Genomic DNA, 11,883 nt, shown 5'->3' on the forward strand with positions numbered 1-11,883 from the left:
AATATAAAACATTGTATATGAATGTATCATTTTGGTTTGGCATGAAAAGAAATGAGTTGAATTTATTAGAAAGAGTAATGCGAGTCAACGTAACCTTCCCTCCCTATTTTTGAAAAATACTTGATCCAGAAATATATGCCATTATCATTAATTAAATTTAAATTAAGCATCTGAACATCACAATAGAAGTAGTACTAAACATCTATAGGTGAAATTGTTGGACCGGTAAACTTCCTATTTGAGAGAAAATACGATCAACTTCTCTTTTTCGGATGAGCCATAAAAGCAGCTCATTTCTCAAAAACTCCACCAAATTTCTTCCTTCTAAGAAAGAAAAAAAAGAGCATTTCGACTGCAAAACATAACACCATTTTTCTCTGAACTTGGTGTTATTGAATGCACCAATAAAACTTGAATTAACCATGAGCTAGTTCTGTGTGTGTTCAACAAACGGATTAAAGGGGCAATACTTCTTTGTACGACTGTAACATAAGAATAAATCAGAATTTCCCTTAATTTCTTTGACCTTTCTTTTGCTTCTGCAGTTCCAGGAATGATTTCGCTCTCCAAACCAAAAGTAACAAAAAGACTATTTTAATCCAACAAAGCAGCTAGTCAGCTACCATTACTTCAAGTACAATTGGAATTAATCATCTCATCATCATTCATTCGAAATAACTAAGCCACTCTGTTTTCGAAAGAACCATAAGCCTGTTGCCCAGAAATATGGGACATCGAAAAGAACGATTTGCTTCATGTAGCTAGTCAAATATAAAGATTCGTGTGAACTAATTGCTACTCTAGCAAAACTGCCACCCAGAAATGTGGGACATCGAAAAGAATGAAGCATCAAATGAATCACATTTTTTTACGAGAAAACTGCTGAGCTGATCTAACTAGGATGTCTTTCGTGAATACATTTGTACCAGCAAATAGCATGAGGACAAACACAACTTGAGCACTCATAATACCGAAATGGCTAATGCTGTTGCCAATTTCCATCCAGCTTCCTTTATTTCGGACCTGTTACCAACCAGAAAGAAAACAAGTAAGAGGAGTCAAAGAGATCGATCCTAACCATGAAGAATCCCCAGAATCATATTTCTGGAGAAAATGCAGTCAGAATGCCTGAAAGAGGTAAACTCAAAAGGCTTGATAGATATTAATACAGAAAAGAATAGATTGGTACTTGGACTCCTGAGTTTTCCCAGCAAAACACATCGGATGGAATATAGGTGAAAAAACATAAGAGAGTTGCACACCATGAAGAATAAGACGACTACGTACCAGGAAGAAGAAATGGATTGTCATTACATCTGAGCACAAGATCACCAGAAAATAGCATCCCAACAATGGAATTTGCACCAATTTAGTGATTGCGCTAAACACACATCTGCAGTTAGCCCCACCAACAAATAAAAGTTATCCATAGTGCACCACTGGTCTCAGCAAAGACCAAGAAACTCCAAAATGCTTCTACTTTCATATTAATACTAATTCTCTTGGTCTCCAATACTGAGTTTTGAAGCCAATATGAAATCAGCCATGAAAATATTTTCCCAGTTTGTTAATGATTCTCCACAAGGGTGATGATAAGTACAGTGGTTTTTCGTTGAGAATCATTGATGAGGAAAATACGCAAGTTCTACTTACATGACAAGTATGAATGGTATTAATAACTTGAAAATAAGCAACGATGCCATCAGAAAAGGCTGCAAAAGAAAAATCTCATATAACACCATATACAAATGAAAGGAAAATAAAGGAAAAGGTTTGTAAACAAGATGTTCAATTTCACTTACACTGAAAATAGTGATGAACCGATACACGGAGGAGATCTCAAAGCTTGCAATACTTGCAAAATTACCAGTTCCAAAGAATGCAATGTTGAAAAAGACCATCTAAAAAAGCAGAAATTGCATCAGAAGCGCACAATTGCGAATGACCAATTCACCCTGGCCCAACTTCCTCCCCAGGATTTGACTTTCTAAGGAAAATGTTATTATTTTCCATTTTGGTCCCTTCAAATTGGGCCTGGTCAGAACCACTTAAGAACTAAAATTTCACAAATCTTAAGACCAGTGACAAATGTAATTTACATAAAAGGCAGTATAATGCAGAGGGAGGACTATTCCTTTTTGGATATGTATAGAGGAAGATTAATTGATATTTTTTTTTGAGAATGGTAACATGTAGGAAGATTAATTGATATGCTATCAATGTTCACAAATAACCTCATTGACTAATTATTTTAAGTTGGTATTTTATGTCATTTTGTTTCAGTGCTTCGCCCTACCATGTTCGGGAGAGGAAAAAGGTTTAACCCCCCCCCCCCCTCCCCAAAACCAAAAAAAAAAAGTGCTGTCCCTATGCACCGTATTTTAAGATTTCATTTCTTCTTGATCAAGTAAAGTATAATTTTATAAATGATGGGAAAACTCCTGTACACAAGAGGTGTACCAAAAAAGTAATGAATCTACAGAAAGATATGAGTCAGTACGAAAGACACCCAATCTTCTATACAAAGCTTTCCTTCTCTATGCATAGCAAAGTGAACCAAGTGATTTGAATGTGTCATTTTAACTTTTTGAGTTACATTACATTGGATGCAAGAAATTTCAAGAGTTCAACTTCCAGAGAAGGTAGACGTGCTTTAGGCGAGCAAACACAATGCTAAATTTGAAATTGTGAAGTTGAAACTAAAAAACAATGAATTGTGAAGCCTTTCCAGTTGTTCCTGGCTGCACAATTATCTGTGCTACTTAGTATGTGATGGTGATTAATTATCAATACATCGCACTGAAAACATAAGGAAATGATGCCAACAAGGAAGAAAGGAAGATGTACAGTATCCAAGGAAGATTCGATATAACTAATTGGAAATGTGCAAAGACAATAAAGCTGGATGAAAAACCCTATGCCTTACCTCAAGATGTTAAATAATAAATGATGCCACTATTTCTTTGTTGTTTGTAAGTAGTCTATAACATCATTAAGAAAAGCAGAACGTAAACTTACAAAGGCTAATGGGATCCTCATATCAGATAACTCCAGGCACCTATTATCATGCGCAAGGTTAAAGTTACCCTCCATGGATTTGACTTGAGCTGATGATAATCTGAACTTGCTTATATGGAGATAAGCATTTTCCACCAGTATCCATGCTATAAGTGCAAGACTGAGAGCGCCATAGAAGAGAGCTTCATATCTGCAGGTTATTCAGAAGCTTTATTCAAACTCTGACTCATATATGGTATAAAAATCTAGTGTACTCCTAGCCCATGCCAAAAATGATGGAATACCCGATCGATAGAAGCAGGAAGGGAGGTGCAAAGCCAAGGAAAATGGATGTAAGTCTGGGCAAGAGACCGGTAGCTGAAAAGAGTGGGAGTATCATCGAAAAGCCTAAAGAAAAAAGCCAAATGATAAACGCAGGGTTATCGGAATTTTCACAAAGAAAATAAAATATATGAAACTTCACTTAAGCTGAAGACCATTGAAAGGGGAAAGGAACATTTATACTGAAAAACAAGTCAGGGAAGCATCATTCAAGAAAATTCTATATTAAAATGTATGTTATGAAACAAAAGAGCAAAGGGCATTGCGCTATTGCAATTAGGTGATACATAAACTAAGAGGTTTACCAAATGCTTCAACAACAACAACAACAACAACCCAGTAAAATCCCACTAGTGGGGTCTGGGGAGGGTAGAGTGTACGCAGACCTTACCCCTACCCCGGAGGGGTAGAGAAGCTGTTTCCGGGAGACCCTCGGCTAAGAGACAAAGGATCCATAACAACAACAGAAACCAGACAAATAATATCAGCACCGTAAGAGACAACAAATAAGGGGAAGGGCAATAATAATGATAATAATAAAAATAAAAATAGTGTGATGAAACAAAAACCGCTAGCAATCCTAGACAAAACACTATCAGACTAGCCGGTACATGAGGAAAAACGTTCGACTATCCCCTAACCTACAACCCTAATGCTCGACCTCCACACCTCTCTATCAAGGGCCATGTCCTCGGAAATCTAAAGTTGCGCCATGTCCTGCCTGATCACCTCGCCCCAATACTTCTTAGACCGCCCTCTACCTTTTCCCGTACCTTCCAAAGCCAACCGCTCACACCTCCTAACCGGGGAATCTAGGCTCCTCCTCCCGCATCTTGTCGTCCATGGGATCCACGCACACCCTCTCCCGAATATCTTCATTCCTAATCTTATCCAATCTAGTGTGCCCGCACATCCATCTCAACATCCTCATTTCTGCTACTTTTATCTTTTGGATATGAGAATTCTTGACTGGCCAACACTTGGCCCCTTACAGCATGGCCGGTCTAACCACCGCTCTATAGAACTTACCTTTAAGTTTCAGTGGCATCTTCTTATCACACAGGACTCCAGACGCTAACCTCCATTTCATCCAGCCCACCCCGATACGGTGCGTGACATCCTCGTCGATCTCCCCATCTCCCTGGATAATTGACCCTAGGTACTTGAAACTCTCTCTCTTAGGGATGACTTGTGAGTCAAGCCTTACCTCCACGTTCGCTTCCCCCGACACATCGCTGAACTTGCACTCCAAATATTCCGTCTTGGTCTTACTCAACTTGAAACCTTTAGACTTCAGGGCCTGCCTCCATACCTCCAGTCTCTCATTAACGCCGCCTCGCGTCTCATCAATCAGAACTATATCATCAGCGATCAACATACACCATGGCACCTCCCCTTGAATATGGTGTGTCAGTACGTCCATCGCCAGTGCAAATAAGAACGGGCTGAGCGCAGATCCTTGGTATAACCCCATAACCACCGGGAAAGGCTCTGAGTCACCTCCCACAGTCCTAACCCGAGTCTTAACTCCATCATACATATCCTTTATCGCCCTAATATAAGCTACCGGTACATCTTTCACCTCCAGGCATCTCCAAAGAATGTCCCTAGGGACCCTGTCATACGTCTTCTCTAGATCAATAAACACCATGTGCAAATCCCTCTTCCTATCTCTGTACTGTTCCACCAACGTCCTGATAAGGTGGATAGCTTCCGTAGTAGAACGACCCGACATGAACCCGAACTGGTTTTCTGATATAGACACCACCCACCTTACCTTGCCTTCCACTACCCTCTCCCAAACTTTCATGGTATGACTTAGTAACTTAATACCCCTATAGTTGTTACAATTATGGATATCACCTTTGTTCTTGTATAGCGGGATCATCGTACTCCACCTCTACTCATCTGGAATCCTCTTTGTCCAGAAAATAACATTAAACAACCCAGTCAGCCACTCCAAGCCTACTCTACCCACATACTTCCAAAATTCTACTGGAATCTCGTCTGGTCCGGTCGCTTTGCCCCGACTCATCTTACGCATCGCTCCCACGACCTCCTCAACCTTAATACGCCTACAGTACCTAAAGTCTTGGTGACTCTCGGAGTGCCCCAATTACCCTAACACGATGTTTCCGTCTCCCTCTTCATTCAGAAGTCTATGAAAGTACGACTGCCATCTCTGCTTAATCCGGGCCTCCTCCATAACGACCTTCCTCGTCTTTGATGCACCTCACTCGATCCCAGTCACGAGCCTTCCTCTCTTGCTTTGGCCAGATGAAAAAATAGTCTGCTTCAGCGAATGTTATTTATTTATGATAGGATGCAGCCTATGTTACATGGACTTCTGTTAAGGTATAACCCTTAAATTCATGTCCTACGCATTTGACATGGGGCACCATGCTGATGAAGAGTCCAGTAACATAGGAAGCAGCTGTCTGAACCTGAAGCCATAGTGTAGCAGCAGAATTCTTACAAAGTAAGTGTGGATTGCATGCCTATTATTTAAAAAAATTATAGAAACATTAAAATCACAAAACTTAGGATTCATTGTTTAACATCCCATTGAAGGAGGAAAAAGAAAGCAAACAATTAAAGGGAAAAGTGGGTGTAACAGGCTGCATTAATTGCTTTCAAAGAACATCCCAGGATATTTCTAGGTAAGACTGAGCTACATAGGCAGACAGATAAAAGCAAAAAAGACTACCAGCAATTGACCAATTCATCAGTTGGTGTAGGACTAGCAGTTCCCGCTTCTCTGTTCTATGAGATGTTGAAAGCCAAACCAGCACAGATGCTAAGCCAACCAACAGGATCTAATCCAAGTGGAAAAAAAATTCAAAAATCTATCTGGAAAGTTTAAGATAATTTTAGACAACATTGCTCATGAATGTCATGGCTTACCTGCAAGTGAAAGAGCAAGGGGAACTTGAGTTTCTTCGAGTCTTGTTCAGCGAGACTACGCCAATATATGTTATCTTTAGCATGTAGTTCCACATATCGAAGGATTATGGCAATTGCAATAATCATCAGACCACCAGCAACTCTACGTACAGAAGTTCAGTACAACGAATTCAATCAACCTACTGCAAGTGGATTTGCAAGTTAACATATCAACATGAAGTTACTTACACAAGCAGGGTGTTTTCTGGAATTTGAGGGGGCAGGAGAGTAAAAGCGGACAAAAACCAACATGCTACCCATACAAAGATTGGTACTCCAGATCTCCAAGGTAATGATCGAAACAGATAAAAAGCAACCGCAACCCCTGTAGTTAAGAAACACCAAGTATACAGCTTTCTGTCTGTGAAGCTTTTCACCTGTAAGGTAAATCACACATAATGATCAAAATATCGAAGTGCTCAGAAAAAAATTCACTGCTGCCTAAAGGAACACGCATTAGCTGTGGAGAGCCTCACCAGAAGCTCAAGAATGATCACGGAGAAAATACAAGTTGCAATGAGTTTAAGATAGTAATCATTAGGTTTCCCGCACAAGTATTTGCACAATGCCTTAAGAAATCGATATTCACTAAATATTTGCGTCCACAGAAACATTGTCATCACGACATATGCGTGATAAAGGGGAGGAGATTGTTCAACCAACAGAACAGTGCACACTACTCCCATTGACAAACCGCCTAAAAGATGTACCTGCCAAAGGAAAAGAATATAAGCAAGGAACAATTTAAAATGAGGGGAGAGTGCTTCATAAATCAAATACATAATAAATACAGTTTGTAAAGTCCATAGAAGTGAAAGTGGAAAAACTGGGAAATCAGTTTGTCGGATAACAATTTTTTCTAGTATTACCGTAAGACTGAATCTCCAGAATATCCATCTTCTTTTTGGTACGAAGGCATGTGTTTTAAAACATCAATTTGTAATGCCAAAATAATATAGTAATAAAGAAAAAGAATGAATATGCCAATAGAGGACGCTGATGATTCAATTTTTAAAGGTTCTCCCTTAAGAGAAGTCCCAGATGAGGGCTCAATTCAATAGCTTTGGAGATCAGGCAGAATAGAGACATAATATAAGCAAACATGGTCCCAACTCTGAGTGCAACTGTTATGGAACATTTTAGAAAGAGGAAATACCTGGCAAAAAGGAGAAATTTTTGGGGTGTTGAAAGAAAAAGAAAGGCAAGAGGATTCATGTCCAGAAGCCACTTGGTTATAACTACTCCTACTTTGCCCTTAGATTTCAATTATAACAACAACAACAACAACCCAGTGTATTCCCACAAGTGGGGTCTGGGGAGGGTAGGATGTACGCAGCCTTACTCCTACCCGGAAGGGCAGCTTAGATTTCAATTATCTTTCATTAATAAGTCTAATTTTCTAAAGTTTGGTGGAGAGCCTTCCCGTCCCTTTTACAATGCATAGATAAAGTGACTACGGTCTCACCTCTGAAATGGATTGAAGAAAATTAGCTGAATTTTGCACAACACATATACTTTTCACGCATAAATGCATTTATATGTCCAATTTCCTCCCCCCTTTTCCTACCGATCTATCATGCTTATAACACCAACCAGATAGATAATTTCTTTTAAACCGCCCTTTTACAACCCTCCTCTATCTAACCAAAGCATACGGAGGATACACTAAGGCACGTGCGTATAGAGCAAAACAGGTACCTTAACTTTACTTCTTCTCGGATTAGGTAATTGCTCCTTGCTAAAAATATTTGCAGGTAGGGATGTATAAGATTGCAAGACATGGAGTACCACATAGATCATCCAACCAACATAGCCAAGTGTAATTACAGTCATCAGCATCAACCAATCATATGTCTGGAAATAGTGAAGTCCTTGAAGTGCCAAGCTCCTAAGATGTTCAGACAGCTTCATTGCAGTCTCGTACTCTTTGAGAGAAATCAGATGCTCGATTTGACGCAATAATGATGAATAGCTAGCCAATGGCTTGAAAGGCTTGAAGAATAATGAGGTCGACTGCTTTAACTCTATATATTTGTCAAGGACACTCAAAAAATTAAGCTTGTTCTCTTTAATGTTTTTAAAAGGTGAAAAAAGGACAAGCCCCAAATGTAGAGCGTAAGACTTAGTTTTATCACGTTTACTCTATATTGGTCCAAAAATTGTTAAATTGTCTTAGTTCTAATATATGTTTTATTTCTATCAAAATTTTCTACGAGTTACTTCTATTTTGACTGACATTAATTGTAACCAAAAATACAATTAGGAATATACACATGTATGATGAGTGATGTCAACAATCAAGATAAATAAGTAAAAATACAATCTGAGTTACTAAGAAAGGATACGTGACTTTCGAAGGAACTGATTGAGGATTTGCTTCGTATTGGCTAGCACAGCTTCAACTTCTTCTGCCTGGACATAAAAGTGATTGTAAGACCTGCATTCAGTCTTAATACAAAGATGAACGCAATAGAGCCAAAAAACCAGCAAACCACTATATCTCTCCCAACCCACCACATAGTCATACCATGCAAAATAGACAGGGACATTATAGTAATGCAACTGACCTTATTCAGATTCATGTAACGAAGTGGCAAATTGCCAACTGAATTGACAGGACATGGCAGACCAAGAAGAGTGGACTGCAATTTTAGGGATCATATCAGTGTCAGATTTCAGAAGACGTTGATATGATAGTAATGCACTTCAAACTTAAGACTTTTAGAAGAGGATAAGGTAATCGACCATCAGTGGTGCAATGTCAGCTTGATTAACATCCAACCTCGTCATGCCACTGAGGCCCCATTCTGAGGGTGTTGCTGTATCATGCAGATGGTCATCAATAAAACGAGCAGCAGTATTTTCATGATGGTCACTGTGGGAAATTGGCAAGGGATACCCGACGCCTGCTCCCCATGCCACAAGAGGTGTATCGGTGTTTGTCGGATGTCCATCTCCATGACTCCCTGTACCAGAATTTTCTCTGAGTCATTACACTACATTACACTTTAGATGCTTAATCAGAGAATAAACCTAGTAAAAAATCCGCGGTAACTAAAGACAAACAACTTTTACTAGAAAAGTGAAAAGTAATTTTCCATCATGGAAATAGTTCAACTTGTGCGCACTTCTAGTCTATATAATAAATGATCATGTAAAAGCTGTTTTCCGTGCATGTTTACATGGTCAAAGATCTATTTATACTCATTAAACAATATAAAAGCAATTGACGCAAATTCTACCTTTGTCGCTCATTCCATGATCTGCTGTAAATATATATGCAGTCTGATTATCCTTGAAGTAGCTCTGCATAAGATTGTAAACTTTTTCCGCTATCTTGTCGACCACCTTAACATTATTTAGATAGATGGACGAAAAGGGCTTATGTGCATGACCATTGGAATCACAGCCAAGCAGGTGTAGAAAAACAACAAGCTTATCCTGTTCTAGAAGATGCTTCAATTTTGGGTCTTGATTGGACCTATTCAAGAGGTTCTGGAATTGATCGAATGACCACTCATCCAAAAACGAAGCATCTGCATATAACCACTGTCAAATTGATAAAGCATTGATAAACTGGGATTAGGTAATGACTTGCAAGAACCGAAAAGCATTGGTGGCTGCACTACTACTATGTATTGACTGTATGAACAACAAATTTCATTTTCATTATCACATAACCATGTGACTTTCATGTATGATACATTTAATCAAAACAGATACTTTGAAGACTGTAACGCACCAGTAGCGAAATCCTCAAATTCATGTGGATACGTATTCCAAGTGCTATGTGGCAAGGCCCCACAGAATATGGGAACAATATCTGGGCTACCATAGGAAAATATATGCCGGCTTTGATTAAATACTGAATCAAACTCTACAGGATTTGCCTTCCAACCTGCAAAATTGTTGAGCTTCTTGAGTTTGAGAGGCAGTTGCCTAAACTAGTAATGACAAATTTTAAAGCATTTCAAGAAATATATGTATAGCAAAAGTTATACCTTTAGTGACAGCACTAGGATCTTCATAAAATCCAGCAATAATAGCAACATGTCCAGGCCTAGATTCTGTTGGAGGACGAGCATGTGATACTCCCCATCGACCTTGTTTCCTAATAATGTTCCTCAAAAATGGTGCTCTATAACCTCCATCTGAATCCGAATCCGGCTCGAAAAACTTATCAGCCCTTAAACCATCCGCTGCAATTTTATTATAAAAAACAATTCAATGCAAAAATGTAAGAATATGAGCTGAAATTAGCGTTGTGTCAATTCATCGAGCAGGTTGTGTGCAACGCACCAACCAGAAGAACAAGACGCTTAGCTGGAGCAACGAAACGAGGTGGGACAGGGTCCATGCCATGGACAATTGGGGTTTTGAAGTAAATGTCGAAGATACTGAGCATGTACACTGCATGAAGTATCACACCAAGAACTACCAGCCATTTCTCTTTTCTGCTCAGCCATTTCTGCTTGTTTCGAGCTGTGTTAATGGCGGATCTTTTACTATCTCTGTCTTCGACTCCTAAGATCCCATCGGTCCTCATGACCTTCGCATCCACTATCACCAAATCTCCAACGTCTATTGTCTATATAACTATAAAATTGAAATTTTTTCAAGTATCTCGATCTGTCGCGGTTCTTTTTGTTTTGTATGTTTTGGAATTGATTTTCGAAAGAATGTTTTATATACTAGTAGTTATTAACAGCTCTGTGTAACCAAAATGTCCAGTTTTTAGTGTAGTGATTTTGACCAATTCTGAGAACAGTTATAGGCTCATCTTGCGGCTATATTTGGTATATAGGTTATTCAAAATTTCAAAAAGATTCAACATTTAGCAAGGAAAGTTTTTTAGCTAATGGTTCATGGAAAATTGTTAAATCAATTTTAATAGTAATTTAAATCATTCCAAACTTGTGATCAAACTAACAGTTACCTAAATATAAACTATTAGTAACATTGATTTACACTTTTATGTCACTTAGTTTTGAGTAGGTGGAACTATTCTGCTTTGTAAAACTCTACAAATTTCAACTAAACTATTCACTGAAAATTGTTAAATCAAATTAAAACTGATTTAAATCATGTCAAAACGTATGATCAACCTTCCAATTATCTAAAATCAAAACTAACACTGTTTGGCAGATGAAACTATTGCGTATTCGTTCTTCTTTACATGTAATGTAACAATCTTGCTATTACTTTTTTACTTGATATAATTTAAATGTAAAAAAGAAGGGATCTCTTTATTTCTTTATCGTGAGTTATTGCATCATTTTCTTAAACATAATTGGATAATGTTTACCGGAAAAATCGGATAACGTTAGATTTGTGGATGGTTCTAAGGATATGCGATACAATTTGATATAAATCGCGTAGAGAAATGAAAATATGTGTATTGTTGACTGTAAGAACGAAAATAATAAGCAAAAAGAATGAATAAGTAAAATAAGCACAAAGGGATAACTATCAATATAAAAAGTGATCTTTTTCTCTCCCCCCTTCTAGCTTACAAGGATTCCCCTTTTATAGAAGAGGGTCATTACCAAAATACAATAAAGTAAAACATGTAGTGGAAGACCCATGATGACTTGTCTCTTC

General features: G+C 38.3%; 1 protein-coding gene across 1 annotated transcript; it reads right to left on the reverse strand.

The window, feature by feature from the left end:
* Positions 1-578: 578 nt before the first annotated feature.
* LOC104095527 (uncharacterized) lies at positions 579-11,080 on the reverse strand. Its single transcript, XM_070195780.1, has 18 exons — positions 10,582-11,080; positions 10,284-10,481; positions 10,025-10,180; positions 9,525-9,818; positions 9,028-9,248; positions 8,850-8,924; positions 8,628-8,694; positions 7,977-8,306; positions 6,759-6,988; positions 6,472-6,659; positions 6,244-6,385; positions 6,047-6,155; positions 3,303-3,405; positions 3,019-3,208; positions 1,803-1,901; positions 1,654-1,712; positions 1,288-1,393; positions 579-1,023 (listed from the first exon to the last, which is right to left on the reverse strand). The coding sequence occupies exons 1-18, from the start codon at positions 10,826-10,828 to the stop codon at positions 859-861; spliced, it is 2,979 nt and encodes a 992-aa protein (XP_070051881.1). The 5' UTR covers positions 10,829-11,080; the 3' UTR covers positions 579-858.
* Positions 11,081-11,883: the final 803 nt, after the last annotated feature.

This window comes from Nicotiana tomentosiformis, chromosome 2 (genome assembly GCF_000390325.3).
Source record: "Nicotiana tomentosiformis chromosome 2, ASM39032v3, whole genome shotgun sequence".
NCBI classification, from domain to species: domain Eukaryota; kingdom Viridiplantae; phylum Streptophyta; class Magnoliopsida; order Solanales; family Solanaceae; genus Nicotiana; species Nicotiana tomentosiformis.